Genomic DNA, 17,754 nt, shown 5'->3' on the forward strand with positions numbered 1-17,754 from the left:
ATGGACTCTCCATTTACAAACTTAATTGAATTAATTATACTAGTAAACCAAAATGTTGGAATAGTTAAGCAGAGTTCTCCAAAAGAATCAATGTAAACATGAAGAATTGGTTTTATTTTCGACAAAAGTCAGTTTTAGTAGGAAAAGAAATGCACACTGTGAAAAAAGTGGAGTTGGCATGTCCCAATGATCCCCGGAGCTAGGTTGTCCCCGGGTGGGGTCCCTCAGGACAAACCGGTGAGGCACCAGAAAAAAAGAGCGGCTATAAGACCTTTATAAAGAACAAAAACGAGGACTAAGATTTCCCTCGCTCGGACGCGGGTCACCGGGGCCCCCCGTCTGGAGCTAAACCCGGGGTTGGGGCTCGATAGCGAGTGCCTGAAGAAGCACAGCCCGAAGAGGCCACATGGTTCCCCCTTCCAATGGGCTCACCACTCATAGGAGGGGGCATGGAGGTCGGGTGCAGTGTGAGCTGAGCGGAAGCCGAAGACAGAGCCTTTGGGGATCCAACCCTCGTCTACAGAAGCTAGCTCTTGGGACCTGGAACGTCACCTGACTGTTTGTGCTTACGCACCAAACAGCAGCTCAAAGTACTTACCCTTTTTGGATTCCCTCAAGGGAGTACTGGAGAGTTCTCCCTCAGGTGATTCCCTTGTTCTGGTGGGGGACTTCAACGCTCACATTGGCAACAACTGTGAAACATGGAGACGTGTGACTGAGAGGAACGGCCACCTGAATCGGAACCAGAGTGGTGTTTTGTAATTGGACTTTTGTGCTCATCACAGATTATCCATAAAAAACATCATGTTCAAACATAAGGGTGTCCATATGTGCACTTGGCACCAGGACACCCTAGGCCGCAGTTCCATGATCGACTTTGTGGTTGTATCATTGGATTTGCGATCTCATAAGAGGGCCGGAGCTTTCTACCAATCACCATCTGGTGATGAGTTTGCTCCGATGGTGGGGGAGGATGCCGGTCAGTACCGGCAGACCCAAACGTCTAGTGAGGGTCTGCTGGGAACGTCTAGCAGAATCTCCCGTCAGAGGGAGTTTAAATGCTCATCTCCAGAAGAACTTTGAACATCTCACGAGGGAGGTGCTTGACATTGAGTGCGAGTGGACCATGTTCTATTGTCTAAGCAGCCGATCGGAGCTGTGGCCGCAAGGTGGTCGGTGCCTTCCGTGGCGGGAAATTCCATAACCTCTACCAGCTGTGAAAGATGCAGTCAAGCTGAAAAAAAAAATAGTATTTTGGCTCATGGCACTCCGGAGGCAGCAGACAAGTACCGACAGGTCAAGACAGGTGCTCTTATTTGTAACGATTCTTAATCAATTAAAAAAAAAAAAAAAAAAACGATTTTCATGTTTTTTTGTTTTTTTTTGTTGGGTTTTTTGTTGGTTTGTTTTTTTCCCCCAGTCTGTCCTGTCCAGCCACTTGTTGTTGATGTAAATGCCCATATTTTAAGAAAAGAGAAGTTTGGGATACTTCTCTTGTTGACTTATATGTATTTGACTTTATTAAATGTTTGGGAAGCATTTTATTAAACAAAACCAATGTAAGTAATATAGAAATGTATCAGATCTGTTTTACGGAGGAATGTAGTTAACCATAGAACTGGCATCCAATGCTATTAAAAAGGTATAGTTTCCGAGTCGAGAATTGTTTTGTAAAGAGAATATGTACAGTTTATATATATATATATATATATATATATATATATATATATATATATATATATATATATATATATATATATATATATATATATATATATATATATGTATGTATAAACCCGGGGTTTATAAACCTGCGCCCTCTATTATAGTACAAACAAAAATACGCTTTGAAGAAATGTGTAATATATATATATATATATATATATATCTTCAAAGCGTGATTTTTTTGTACTATAATAGGAACCTGTCAAAGACTACAAGAAATTATTCATGTTTACATTGATTCATATAGGGGAACTCTGCTTCACTATACAATTACAAACTTTTCGGTTTACTGTACGAACCATGTTCAAAAACCAATTAAGTTTGTAAATTGAGATGCCACTGACGGAAGAAAACTGCTAATATGTACTGAAACACAGCTAACATTTACTGAAAAGACAAAAAAATGTCAGCCTTTGCTTCCAAAGGGTGCTGGCTCTGGCAAACCATCGGCAGCCATCTGGCAGAGTAGTAAGAGCTCAACATCTTTGACCAGAAGTCTTTCTCGAAGACGGATACTCCGAACAACAAAACCTCACATGCCGGGGCCATCATAGTAGAAGGTCATTGATGTGCATACTAAACGTACCGTCATGACACCAATTATGATTCCAACCAATTTAATGGATTCCTTGACATATTAAAACTGGATAGTTTTGTTGATTAAGTTATGTGATTTATTGTGATTTGTTTCTCTGTCTCCAGCCCGGACCCGGTGATGTGGACAAAAGACGGCGTGGAACTTTCCGACCTGGGCAGGGTGACCGTGGAGGGACGGGATTTGACTTTCACTTTGCTGAACAAGACGGACAACGGCACCTACCGCTGTGAAGCCAGCAACTACCTCGGGACCAGCAGCGCCGAATACGTACTCTACGTGTATGGTGAGCGAGAGGGGGCGTGCGATATCATTTTACAGTATTTAACCATCATTGCAGATAAAGAAGTTGTTATCAGGGTAGTTTGGAGATAGGTTGAATTACCCAGCTCCACACACGCATACCATAGTGACCTGTACTGCTAGGTGGTAGATAATTTAATAATGTGCAATACGGAAGCCCCAAACTGAACCATGACTCTTTCGAGCTAACCCAGTGCTGTGCATGCGTATCAGGACTGAGTGATTAGTGGTATAGCATGGCTCACAGGGACTCAGGTGGCACTAATACCACCAACGTCTTTCTTTAAATAAACCTGCGCCCCAGATCCTTCTCATGCATGAGGGAAGAGCAAGGGTGTGTGTGTGTGTGCGTGTGTGCGTGCGTGTGTGCGTGCGTTTGCGTGTGCGTGTGTGTGTGTGCGCGCGCGTGCGTGCGTGCGTGTGTGTGTGTGCGTGTGTGTGTGTGTGTGTGTGTGTGTGTGTGTGTGTGTGTGTGTGCGTGCGTTTCTATATGTACTGTATGTATATTTGTATTTGTGTGCATATGCATGTATTTATGTTAGAGATGTAACGGTCTCAAAATGTCATGAAAAAATATTAATGTGGTATAAGCCCCCCAAAAAAGAAAAGACTTGAAAATATTAGTGTGTAAATTGTATATATTTGATATACAATTGTATATAATTGAACACAAACATAATGCTCAAATGTTCTAAACATATTATAATGCTCAAATGTTTTAATCATATTATTACTACAAACAAGTATGTACTGTATATGTAACAACCCCCGTGAGCCTGAGAGGGACAGTCGGTAGAAAATGTTTATATATATATATATATATATATATATATATATATATATATATATATATATATATGTAGGTGTGGGAAAAAATCACAAGACTACTTCATCTCTTACAGATCTGTTTCATGAGGGGTTCCCTCAATCATCAGGAGATTTTAATGGAAGCATTCACATACAATGGTTTATATAGAGCACAGAGTGGGTGGGTACAAGCAGGCGTAGGGTGTGGTGATTGGCTCATGTGTTACCTAGGAGGTGTTTCCGCCTGTGGCGGCATGTTGAAATGATTTCACTGCGCTTGTTGAGGGATGATAGCTCTGGATGATATATAATAAACAGTTTCTCTTTTAAGCATAAGTTGCATCTTTTATTACCACTGTTGTAAGGTGTGCTGGATGCAAGAATTTGCCATGTTATTGAATATTCAACATTATTGTCTTTGAGGTTCCAAATGTGTTTGCTGAGTTCGGTAGAATTCTGCAAAGTCTGGTTTCTAAAGGAGGCGTTGTGATTATTCCATCTTGTTTTGAACGCTCCTTCGGTTAATCCTACGTACGTGTCGGATGTGTTAATGTCCTTGCGTATTACCTTTGCTTGGTAAACGACTGATGTCTGTAAGCACCTTCCGTTGAGAGGGCAATCAGGTTTCTTGCGACAGTTACATTCATTATTGGTTTCAGAGTCGTTTAGTCTGGGGGTAGGCAGTCCTTTTGCAATTGCTTTGTTGTGGTTTGAAATGATTTGTTGCATATTATTCATACAGCTGTAGCTCAATTTAATGTTGTTCTTGTTGAATATTTTTCTTAGGGTGTTGCCTTTGGGGAAGTGTTTGTCGATCAGAGTGAGGAACTTGCGGCCGATGTTGGTTGAGACGTCTTTGCTGAATGGCGGATTGTACCAGATGATGTTGTTTCGTTTTCTGCTCTTTTTTGGTTGGTTTCCTGGGGTGGGTTCATAGGTGAGGGTGAAGTTGTATCCGCTTTCATCAAGTGCTTTCTGGTACGGGGGGGTTGCTTGGTCGAATTCAGCTTTGCTGGATGACAGCATCGATAGCCTTTTATTAATTCCGGTAGGTATTCTTTTCGTGGTGGTGGGTGGGTGGTTGCTGTCGTGGTGCACGTATTGGAGTGTTGTGTTGGGTTTCGTGAATGGTTGGTAGCTGTTATTTCTCAGGTTGAAAGTGACGTCGAGGAAGTTGACGGTTTGCTTGTTGGCTTCAATCGTGATCCGTAGGCCGTTTTCTTTGAAGATTTGGCATATGCGCTTCTTGGTGTTCTCGCTGCTCCTTGGCGAGGCGCGGCACACTGCCAGTCCATCATCACGGTAAATACCAAGGTTCAGGTTGAGGTTAGCAAGCTGGGAGAGGAGGAAACTCCCAACGAGTTCGCACGTTTCTGCTCCGTCAAAACTCCCCATGGTAACGTCAAATGTTGAATTGTTCTTTTTTTGCCATGGTGTACTGTTGTGGATGAGTATGGAGTTCTTTGCGTGGATGATGATGTTTCTTTCGTTGCCTGTGATTGAGTCGTAGTCCGAGGCGAAGTTTAGTGCTTGGGTCAGTAGGTCTTGCGTGATGGAAGGGTAAAATTCTTCGATGTCGAAGGAGATAAAGTTGTGTTGTTGTTTGTCTTGGATGTTGTTGAACCATTTAATTACTGCTGCTGTATTTCTCCATTGGTTGAGTGGTGTTTTGTCCTTGATTTTTGCGTTGATTCTGTCCAGGATTATTTTGCTGATTTTTCCTATTTCGGATTTAGTTGGGTTTATTAGTCGGCATGTTGGGTTATTTGCGAAGTTGGGTTTGTGGTCCTTCAGTGTGATGAAGGCTTCTTTGTTGGCTGTGGCGTCCACCCTGTCCTCAATGTCCAGTTCGGTTGCGATCAGCTTGTTTTCCAGGTGGATGTTCTGTAAAGTGTTGGGTTGCGCTTTTTTGTATGATTTGGTGATGCTTTTGTCCAGTAAAGAGTTATTTTCTGGTATGTCCATTCTGTAGAAGTTTGTGGTTTTATCGGCGGATATGATGAGGTTGCTTACTTTCTTGATGCGCTCCATGTCATTTTTCAGCTTGGTGAGGAATGGGTTGCGGGCTGGCTTAAATTTGACTGATTGTATCATTTTGAGCATGTCGTTCTCAAAGTCCTTTAATTCCTTGACTGTGGGTGGGTTCTTGGTAGATTTGAATCCGTAAGTTTCCTTTTGCGTTCCTTTTGTTTCAGGGTGGAGGAAAAAGTGTGCTTTCCACCGCATCCTTCTTAGGAAGTGTTCCGTCTTTTCTATGAGTCTTTGCTTGTAGTCCTTCTGCGCGGGTATGGGAATGTTCTTCGTGGAGTAGTCGATGCTGAACTTTTCCATTTCGGATCGTCGTACAGTGCTCAACAAATGTCAATTTGTATATATATATATATATATATATATATATATATATATGTATGAATATATATATATATACATATATATATTTATTTATTTATTTTAAATATACTTTCAGTTAAGTGTCTTTAAACTAACAATATAAACATCCAGTGTAACAAATGTGAAATAATAATGTTCACATTAGTGTCTTTCAACACTGTTTCTATGAAAAATGTTGATTTTCAGAAAAGTTATTTGTCAATTTACCGTTTGATAATGTAAATATCTCACAAGTTGATGCTTGGCCACCTTGGTTTTGGCCTCCTGTGGTTTATCAAGTTGCTTCTCATATTACTTGTGTTCCACGCAGTGCAGTGTCACCAAACTTGTGACACATTTCCTCTTGACAACATGGATAACAAATCCGTTGAAACAAGAGTGGATTCAATATTATTGAAAAATAGAGGTGGGTTAAAAAATCACAACTACTGGCCGGCTTTATGTTTTTTTATTAAAAACACTCCAAGCAAAGGGTTTTCGCCAGGGTGTGGCTGTCTGTCTGTCAGCAACATAACTCAGAAAGTTATGGATAGATGTTAATGAAAACTTCAGTTCCATCCATCCATTTTCTACCGATTATTCCCTTTGGGGTGGTGGGGGGCGCTGGTGCCTATCTCAGCTACAATCGGGTGGAAGGCGGCGTACACCCTGGACAAGTCGCTACCTCATCGCAGGGCCAACACAGATAGACAGACAACATTCACACTCACATTCACACACTAGGGCCAATTTAGTGTTGCCAATCAACCTATCCCCAGGTGCATGTCTTTGGAAGTGAGAGGAAGCCGGAGTCCTCGGAGGGAACCCACACATTCACGGGGAGGACATGCAAACTCCACACAGAAAGGATTGAACCCAGGACTACTCAGGACCTTCGTATTGTGAGGCAGACACACTAACCCTTCTTCCACCGTGAAGCCGAAAACTTCAGTTAATGTCCGTAAAAACAATCATTTCTCTCCTTTACGATCTCTCACACACAGACCTCGCACACTGGCGTGACACAGGGAATTTTGGGAGTTCTTATTTACTTCCAGATAGACCAGTTCAAAAGTGCCAGCAAAAAAACTACGCTGACCAAGTTTTCATATTATACAGTCATAAGTAACGGTATTATTGTGATTATTTTAATACCGAAATATTGCGGTATATACAGTATAATATCGTTACACCCCTAATGTATATGTATGTATGTTCACGTAGGTATGTTTCTGTGTGTGCATGTGCGTGTGTGTGTGTGCGCCCATGTGTTTGTGTGTATGTATATACAGTCGTGGTCAATTGTTTACATACACTTTTAGGATGGCCTTCCCAAAGTCTTGACTTAAACATGTGGACAATGCAGAAGACACAAGTCAAAGTCAGAAAACCAACACATTTAGCTGAACTGCAACAATTTTGTCAAGAAGAGTGGTCAAAAATTCAACCAGAAGCTTGCCAGAATTTTGCCAGAAGCTTGTGGATGGCTACCAAAAGTGCCTTATTGCAGTGAAACTTGCCAAGGGACATGTAACCAAATATTAACATTGCTGTATGTATACTTTTGACCCAACAGATTTGGTCACATTTTCAGTAAAGCCATAATAAATTCATAAAAGAACCAAACTTCATGAATCTTTTTGTGACCAACAAGTATGTGCTCCAATCACTCTATCACAAAAAATAAGAGTTGTAGAAATTATTGGAAACTCAAGACAGCCATGACATTATGTTCTTTAAAGGTGTATGTAAACTATTGATTGGGACTGTATGCATGCATGCATATATGTATGTTTATATACAGAATCCTCTTTTAACAAGACCCAGGATTGCTCAGTGGTTTACACAGTTGACTCCCAATAAGCGGTAATGGTTCAAATCCCAGTCGAATCGACCATTAAAGCCTATTTATAGTGAATTGTGTCACCAACACTGCAAACTTTATTAGTGCAAGCAGCCAATTTACTCATGAATTGCAAACGAAAAATGATTCACGCTCAAATGTGACCATAGTATGTGTCATTATTATTATATAACATTTGTAGTGTAGAGAGTTGTGTAGACAATGATAACAATATTGGTAGATTAGCAATTTGAAAGAAAGAAAGTGTTGAAACTCTTTAGGTAAAAGAACGGGTATAATGTCACTGCAGTATAGCCGGGCATCGCTCAAGGATCAAAGTCCCCTCTTGGCAACTTCTTTAAAATTAATCAAAAGGTACATTTTCAGTAATAGTATGGTAAAATATCTTAAAGACATGCTACACTCTGTGGCTATTTTGAAAAATTCAAAATAGAGGTCCTCCCTTAGCAGTTTAACCTGATAGTCCCCTGTTGGTTAGGTTGACATAGACCAGTGGTAGGGAACCTATGGCTCTAGAGCCAGATGTGGTTCTTTTGCTGACTGGATCTGGCTCTCAGATAAATCTTAGCTGACATTGCTTAACATGATAAGTAATGAATAATTCCGCTGGTAATCTCAGTGTTAAAAATAACGTTCAAATTATAAAACATTCTCATCCATTTTAATCCAACCATCCGTTTTCTATCGCACCTGTTCAAGATGTCGCATTAATGGTAAGAAGTATTATATTTATTATTGGTTAACTTTAGAATAACAATTTTCTTAAAAAGAATAAGGGACTTATTATACTCTGTTGGTCTTACTTAAAAATGCACGCATTTACTTGTATTCAGTGTTAAAAAAATGTTACATGGCTCTCACGGAAATACATTTTGAAATATTTGGCTTTCATGGTTCTCTCAGCCAAAAAGGTTCCCGACCCCTGACATAGACTGTGTGTGTGTGTGTGTGTGTGTGTGTGTGTGTGTGTGTGTGTGTGTGTGTGTGTGTGTGTGTGTGTGTGTGTGTGTGTGTGTGTGTGTGTGTGTGTGTGTGTGTGTGTGTGTGTGTGTGTGTGTGTGTGTGTGTGTGTGTGTGTAATTTAGTGCTGTGATGTCAGTAATATCGCCACAAAGAATAAGTCATTCCTGGTAACGCCAGAGGAAGTGGAGGATGAAGTGAATCAGTGTCAGGGAAAACAGATAGCTCATCCTCCCTCTTTTCCCTGTGTCTCCTCAGCCGTTTGTCTCTCAGTATTAAGTCGCTTTTCCTTTTTCTTTCAGGAGCTTAGTGAGTGCAGGATGAGGGGACAACAAAGCAGAGAGAGAATTTCCCTGAGTAGAACGATAAATATTGCTTTATTATTGCGACAGGCACCTAGTGGGGTGTTTTTATTTTGCAATAAGCACAATATTCAATATGCCGTGGCCGACTAATAGAGATCTCTCATATGGTCTTCAATATCCGTGGTAATAAAAGATAATAAGGACATAATGAGGCTGTTCAAGGATGCAACCAAAGCAGGTATCAATAGTTCATGAAGTGCAGGGTTTCATCAGCGCCAAAGCAACATGCGTTCTATGTAAAGGTAATGCTGCTACTGTATCTTGTTATATTTTATGTTTCTTTCCATTCCTCCATGTTCTACCGCTTGTCCCTCTCGGGGTGGCTGGTTTGCTGGAGCCTATCCCAGGTGCACTCGGGCGGAAGGCAGCGCACACCATGGACAAGTAGCCACCTCACCACAGATAGACAACATTCACACACTAGGGCCAATTTAGTGTTGCCAATCATGTTTGCTTTGGAAAAAGAATATAATGTGATACTCTAAAAGTACACTTGATATTATGATTGGTGAATAGGATATGCACCACCTTGTTGAATCTTCTGATTGATTAATTAAAAACACTGATCTATGGCGTAATGAATTGCCACTTAAGCTCCCAGTTTGATTCCATTTGGAGCTTGTTTAGTTGACAGTTTAGTAGGAATAAACAAAAATTAATGCAGATGTTAAGATTTGCTGTTATGTAAAAAAGTAGTGTATGCCCTCATCTTTTAAAAAGTATCAAATATTTTTAAATAAATACATTTACAAAGAATAGATAACTTAATACAATCAATTGTATTATTGTGTTTTGATTTCTTCTATTGATTAACAGTACTTTATTTGTATTAATTATATTATTATGGTAGTAATTGTTCGTATTTTTATGTTGAAATATTAAACCAATTATTCCTGCAATTTTGTTCTTGAAACGCATATATTATGTAGCATTATTCCATGACTATTGTCTGTCATTTGATTTTCTGTATTATACAGAATATATACTATTATACATATATACTTTTAGTAGAATGCAACTTAGTAAAAAAAAAAATCACAAAATTACTCTAATTTTTTTTTTCCAAAGTAGACTAAGTTGTTGCTTGTAACTTTTGTTTTGCAATTTATAAGCTAAGAGAATGCCTACTAGATATATAAAACCCAAAACCAGTAAAGTTGGCACGTCGTGTGATTCGTAAATAAAAACAGAATACAAAGATTTGCAAATCCTTTTCAACATATATACAACCGAATAGACTGCAAAGACAAGATACTTAATGCTCCTACTGGTAAACTTTATTATTTTTTGCAAATATTAGCTCATTTGGATTTGATGCCTACAAAATGTTTCAATAAAGCATGCACAAGTGGCAAAAAGGACTAAAGAAGTTGAGGAATGCTCATCAATCACTTATTTGGAACAGCCCATAGGTTAACAGGCTAAATGGGAACAGGTGGGTGCCATGGTTGGGTATAAAAACAGATTCCATGAAATGCTCAGTCATTCACACACAAAGATGGGGTGAGGGTGACCACTTTGTGAACAAATGCGTGAGCAAATTGTCCAACAGTTATGAACATTTTTCAACCAGCTATTGCAAAGAGTTTAGGGATTTCACCATCTACGGTCCGTAATATCATCAAAAGGTTCAGAAAATCACTGCACGTAAGCGGCAAGACCCGTGACCTTCGATCCCTCAGGCGGTAATGGATCCCAAACCGACATCAGTGTGTAAAGGATATCACCACATGGGCTCAGGAACACTTCAGAAAACCACTGTCAGTAACTACAGTTTTTTGCTACATCTGCAAGTGCAAGTTAAAACTTTACTATGCAAAGCGAAAACCATTTATCAACAACACCCAGAAACGCCGTGGGCTTTGCAGTCCTCATCTGAGAAGGACTGATGTAAAGTGGAAAAGTGTTCTGTGGTCTGACAAGTTCACATTTCCATTTTTCGGGGGAAATTTGTGGCGCATTATGAAGCCTAAAATACGACAACAGAGTCCCCGGACTGTTGAACAACTTAAGCTGTACATCAAGCAGGAATGGGAAAGAATTTCACCTGAAAAGCTTCAATAATTGGTCTCCTAAGTTCTAAAACGTTTGCTGAGTGTTGTTAAAAGGAAAGGCCATGTAACACAGTGGTCAAAATGCCCTAGCGCCAACTTTTTTGCAATGTGTTGCTGCCATTAAATTTAAGTTAATTATCATTTGCAAAAAAATATATATGTTTCTCAGTTCGAACATTAAATATCTTGTCCTTGCAGTGTGTTCAATTGAATATGAGTTGAAAAGGATTTGCAAATCATCGTATTCTGTTTTTATTTATGATTTACACAACGTGCCAACTTCACTGGTTTCGTATATGTATGCAGTAGTTCCTTGTTTATTTCTGCTATTTGGTTCCGTGCCTGACCGTGGTAAATTCATTACTGCAAAGTACGTATTCTTAATTATAAATTCAACATAGCTAAAGTAGAAGAAAAAAACGTTGACAACCTTCTAAATACTTGTTTTAACATTACGAGAGTCTCTAGACATTAAAATACACCAACATAGTCACCTTTACACTCCTTTAACCAATATAGTAATGCTGCCTAAGGCTGAGCCAATCAGCAGCCATGATAATAAACATTTTGCTCCGATTGGTTTGGTCACATCTCGTGGCCAATACTAGTGTAGTATTGATATTATTTTTAGTTCATTTTGATATTTTTAAGCTTAATTAACGTTTAATTTCAGGTAAAAACCCATGCTATTTGCTCTACAAAATAAAGAAATAAATCCCAAATAATCTGTCATCGAGTGAAGCCGCAAACTTCAAAGTGCAATGTGGCGAGGAACAACTGTATCGTTTCGTATTTGATGTAATTGTATTTAATGAATTTTGCACGTGTTCTAAACGAATGATAGCGCATAACCATTTGTGGCATTTTCTACAAAATCCTTTTAAAATATGCAGAGTTTCATACAACTTAGAAAGTTGATTTGTTAGTGTAGGGCATCAATAAACAAGCCTTGTGTATTTAATTCAGGGGTGGTACACAGCATGTCCATATTAGTTTGCTTATTCATTACTCCACAAAATGTCTTGGAGCCTAACGGTCCTTTAAATGCTATCCCAATGTGCCAGCAAGAATAACAGATGCCCTTAATAAAAGTAATGTTATTAAAGGGACAAACCCCCCACCATAGGAAAGGCATCTGGAGGTCGGTAGGGTCAAAGAGTACAAAAGAGATTTATGACTTGTGTCTCTGAAAATGGCACTTGCTCTGTTCCCAGCATTCATTAGTGATTAGCACACCTTTTAGCCTTTTACAATTGCTGCCATAATTCTTGGAAAATACCTTTTTAATGGTTCCTCTGCAGCGAGGAGACATTTTTGCTCACTTTCTCTCTCTGCTTAGTGATTCTCGCCCAGGCTGAAAAGTCACGGAGGCACCCAGGACGCGTTGCCTTGTCGCACGGCCAATTAAAAAAATCTCCAGCTCGCCATAAAAATCAGAGTGACACAAACAAGGTGGCGGTGTGACCTCATTAACTTTGTCAAACAACGCTTCACTGCCAATCCCTTTGTCCCATTAATATTTTACCACAGCCTTGGATAAAACACCGCTAGGAATATATTGCTGCCATGACTCTAAAACAGTGTATTTAATGTTTTTTTCGGTGTAGTTCTTTTATTTTTGAATCTGATTGCTGGATAAAAAATAATTGTCTCAATGTTAGGAGAGGAAATCCACCAATACACACATCAGCCAACAACAGCACAGTTTTGTTTTGCACCATTATTTTTGTACATTGCTTTATGTATTCATCAAAGTACATTCCTGTGTTTTGTAGGGATGGGTATAGGACAACATTTCCTTGTTTGACTAATTGGGAAAATCAATTGATTTGTTTTTACATATTATACTTATTTATAACCAATATATTACTGAAGTAAATTTTATCGATCAGAATAACATTGTGCCAAAATGAAGGTATTTCTCAATCTTAATCAACTTTCTATGGGGTATAGTCAAAGTTGGTCTTCTTTAGCTAAAAAAATAGTTTTGAATGAACTAATCCACAGCACCTGTGCTGGTTGCAGCCAACTAATGCACTCCAATATGCCTCAGTTTCTTCAATATAAATTAAATCAACAACCAATTCAAAACAGCTGACAACCGCAGTGTGTCTTAACTTTAACTAAAGGACCACCGAAAAATATCTATTTCTCAGCTATGGTTTGTATGGCGTTACTCGGTTGTAATACACATTTTCACCACGTGTGGCAGTACTGACAATCTCAAACAAATAGAAGAAGTCGTGAGCTAATGTCGTAGAGAAATGTATTAAGCTCAAAAATGATGACCAAAGTGGTGAAGCTGTATTTTCATTTGCACTTTATTTTTAAGCATATCCATTATTAGTTTTGTTTCTTTTATAGCGCACATAATTGTGGATAAACATGTTTTCAGTTATTTATGAGTACCGTCTAAAGCAGTATATTAGATTAGGACTTATTTTTCTTATTAGTTTTACCCAAGCCTAAAGTTTATATGTTAAATAAATAATAATCTTTGGGATTAACACATTATTTCATTTAATTTGACAAGGGTGTAAAGCAGGGATCCCCAAAATCTGGCCCATGGGAAGTCCCTAGTGAATTTTTTTTTTTTTTTTTTTTTTTCAATTATTCTTTTTTTTGTTCTCCCCGAATCAAAAAGTTTGGGGAACCATGGTGTAAACTGTAAGTAGGTTTGGTATGAGTATTGAATACAATCAAAATTAAGAGTAAGATTGCTAATTAAGTCTTAATATTTGAGTGGGTCCCAGGCCCCTATGTAGTGGAAAAAATAAACCCAGAGGTGAAAATGGTTAAGAACCCCTGGACATGAATGCAACACAACTCTTATAAGACAATCCCTCTTTTTAAAAACACAATTTTGGAAAAATATTTTTTTAACAGCCAAGACACTATTTTTTTTTTATTCGACTATGTGAGTGAGGGGAAGAAAATATCTGACTGGAGAGAAATCATTTGGCACCACCTGTGTATGTAAGTCTAAACCCTGAATAAAGGACGACTCATCTTTTTCATAGTGTTTTCTGGTAGAAAAATAATATTGTCTAATATTGAGAGTAAAAAACAACCCATGCCCATCCCTATTATTTTGATTGTTTATGACATTTTATTTGTCCCATTGCTTATCATGCTTTGCTGTGTAGTATCTTTTTGCTCCCATTTTCAATTCATGTTTCTGTTGCATTGTTTTTTTCTTGTCTATATTTGTTTGTCTGTCCCATCCACTAGAAGCCCCCACCACTCTGCCTCCATCCACCACGCCCCCCTTCCATGTCATCCCCCCAGACTCCACCGCTCTAGTCGGCACCCACGCCTCAGACCCCACAGTCACTGGAAACAGAGGTATGGCATGACAACATGCACCATCCCCACCTTCACATGCTTAATCTTTAGCTTAATGACACGTGCTTCACTTCACTGGCTCACCTGTCACTTCATTCACCTCACTGCCTTGATGAAATTTATTTATTTATTTATTTATTTATTTAATTATTGTTCATCATCTAACGAATATCGGGAGACTCTGTGTCATTGTACTCAGTGCCAGTGCTGCTGTTTAAAATGGCCGTGCCCTTGGTAGCCCTAAGACGTCAATGCTTCTCAGCCTTGAAAGCTCAAAGAAGTAAATGTCATGTCCAGTTGCAAATGTCTGTCCCCACCGAGACGCCTCATAATGACTCTTAATGCTGTGTTCAATCTCGGAATTATTCTGACACTCAAATAACCCCTTTTACTCACTCAATGTTTTAGATTGGTTATTATACTTAAATTATACAAAGCCTGCTCAGCGGCCTTGTGGTTAGAGTGTCCACTCTGAGATTGGTCGGTCGTGAGTTCATACCAAAGACGATAAAAATGGGACCCATTACCTCCCTGCTTGGCACTCTACATTAAGGGTTGAAATTTTGAGTTAAATCACCAAAATGATTCCTAAGCATGGCCGCCCAGCTGCTCATTAGTCCCCTCAACCCCCAGGGGGTGGCACAAGGGATTGGGTCAAATGCAGAGGGTAATTTCACCACACTTAGTGTGTGTGTGACTATCAGTGGTACTTTAACTTTACTTTATATACCTCATGTAGCATTAAGCTGAATCAAGGATCTTGTGAAGAATGGGTTGTTTTTTAGAATGAGGATTTGAATAGAATAGAATAGACTACAATAGAATAGAATGGACATTTTTGTCATTATATTTGCATATAACGAGATTAAAGACTCCAACTTGAGGTGCGGTAGTGGGAACAAATATGGGGTGAAATAAATAACACAAGAGGTAGTAATAAAGGAAAAAACTAACAATTGAAATAAACAGACTACTAGCCAATAAAAATAATAAGCAATCCTGTCCAATATACAAAACACTATAGAAATACAAAATACTGTACAATATACAGAACAAGACAAGAGTACCGAAGTAATAAATAACAATCAGTGGCGGACGTATTGCACTCGAAGGGTACTATTGCACAGTAGGGTATTAGGGCATGATATTTTACAGGGGTGAATTATTATTATTATAAGTTAGAGTTCAACATGGTGACAACTTTGGGAAAAGAGCTGTCTCTGAGACTGTTTGTTCTGGCTCTGATGCACCTGTAGCGCCTGCCTGATGGTAGCAGGTCGAACAGGTGGAAGCCAGGGTGTGTGCTGTCCTTGGTAATGTTTTTTGCTCTGTTGAGGCAACGGGAGTTGTGTAAATCCTTCAGGGAAGGCAGAGGACAGCCAATGATTTTTTGTGCAGCCTTTATGACCCTCTGAATCGCCTGTTTGTCTGCTTCAGTGCAGCTGGCGTACCACACTGTTATGCTGTACATCAGCAGGCTCTCGACAGCCGAGCGATAGAAGGTCACCATCAGCTGTCCCTCCAGTCTGTTCTTCCTCAGCACCCTCAGGAAGTGGAGTCTCCGCTGGGCCTTCCGGATGACCACAGTTGTATTTTGGGTCCAAGACAGGTCAGCAGATATGAGGGTGACGAGGAACTTGAAGGAGTTGACTCTCTCCACCTCCTTGCCATTGATGTAGAGGGGGGTGGGGTCTGCAGTGTTTTTCCTGAAGTCAAAGATGAGTTCCTTGGTTTTTGTGGCGTTCAGTGCATAATTGACCGTTATTACAGGATTTTTCGGAGTATAAGTTGCCCGGAGTATAAGTCGCACCTGCAGTAAATGCATGATAAAGAAGGAAAAAAACATATAAATCGCACTAGAGTAAAAGTCGCATTTTTTGGGGAAATTTATTTGATAAAACCCAACACCAAGAATAGACATTTGAAAGGCAATTTAAAATAAATAAAGAATAGTGAACAACAGGCTGAATAAGTGTACGTTATATGACGCATAAATAACCAACTGAGAACGTGCCTGGTATGTTAACGTAACATATTATGGTAAGAGTCATTCAAATAACTATAACATATAGAACATGCTATACGTTTACCAAACAATCTGTCACTCCTAATTGCTAAATCCCATGAAATCCTATACATCTAGTCTCTTACGTGAATGAGCTAAATAATATTATTTGTTATTTTACGGTAATTTGTTAATAATTTCACACATAATTCGCTCCTGAGTATAAGTCGCAAACTATGAAAAAAACCTGCGATTTATATTCCGAAAAATACGGTATTCATAATTTCTAATAGGCGTCGCTTCCTGTTTTGTCACTATGATTCTAGCACAAGTTTGACATGGTAGCTAATAATTATGCATTTCAAGTTCTGATTGATTATGGCTAATAGCTTTCTCTGAATCCTTTGCGCTCCTGTTTGGATACCAGTGTTGTATTGAGCAAATTAATTCTAATAGTGGGAGTCAACTTCCTATACTGTATGTGATGTCATATGGTGGTTATTTACACAGCAAACTTGTTGAGACTGACTTGTCAGTCAGTGCCTGTGCTTTTTGCAACAAGTGGTGTACTACATGTTGCCTTTACTTATTCTAAACTTCATTCATTAATTTGTTATTTGTACTGTATCAACATATTAGGTTATTCAAAAATGGTACCGTATATTGGCACGATATCAGCAAAAAAACAAGAACCGGATTATGTTGTCTCGCATCTAAAACCTCCGATATACGCGCTCCAATAGGAGGGTTGCATAGGACGTCTCATCCGTTTTTCTTTGCGGCTTAACTTACACGATGGTCAAGCAGCATGAGCGTAGCATTAAAACAAGTGAGAGTGAGTGTAGAGTTTGAGCAGAAAAGTAATTGCTGTTCGGTTCTTGGGTGTTCCAGTTGTTCAAATAGAGAGATAGGTAATAGCTTTCATAGAGTCCCGAAAGAAATGGCTCATAAAGGAAACAAAGTCAGGTAAAAATGGAAGTGCGTCGACTAAAATGGCTTTTCAAAATATCACTTTCATCATCTTGTGAAATACAATCGGACCGCTTGTGTCTGCAGCGATCACTTTGTAAAAAAAATTTGGGATAAACTTTCTGTGATGCAATTGAGTTTATTCTCTACTATATTAGTAGTGTTGAAAAGCAGAACTAATCATAAGGAAAAGACAGGAGATCACATTAGTTTGTGTTCTTTTGTGGTTGATATGCCTAAATATAACTACGAAGACCTGCTTATGCAAATAGACTAGCGTCATGTTAAGTCCTCGTAATAAATATTTTGATTGTTGGTCCTATCCATCGTATTTTTATTGTCGATTTCCATTAAAGAAACTAAAAGCTTTGTTGTTGTTGGGCAGGAAAGCC

The 17,754-nt window shown here is 39.1% G+C and overlaps 1 protein-coding gene across 4 annotated transcripts in view; it reads left to right on the forward strand.

Annotated features, from left to right (window-relative positions):
• The window catches only part of cadm2a (cell adhesion molecule 2a), a 602,573-nt gene that overhangs the window by 535,138 nt on the left and 49,681 nt on the right, over window positions 1-17,754 (forward strand). For 2 of the 4 annotated variants that reach the window (XM_061898582.1, XM_061898584.1), the window contains 2 exons: window positions 2,428-2,606; window positions 14,275-14,388. In XM_061898582.1, coding sequence (XP_061754566.1) covers window positions 2,428-2,606; window positions 14,275-14,388 — 293 coding nt within the window. The remainder of the gene's footprint in view (window positions 1-2,427; window positions 2,607-14,274; window positions 14,389-17,754) is intronic. The other 2 variants (XM_061898583.1, XM_061898585.1) reach the window with 2 other exon arrangements.

Source organism: Nerophis ophidion, linkage group LG04 (genome assembly GCF_033978795.1).
Source record: "Nerophis ophidion isolate RoL-2023_Sa linkage group LG04, RoL_Noph_v1.0, whole genome shotgun sequence".
NCBI classification, from domain to species: domain Eukaryota; kingdom Metazoa; phylum Chordata; class Actinopteri; order Syngnathiformes; family Syngnathidae; genus Nerophis; species Nerophis ophidion.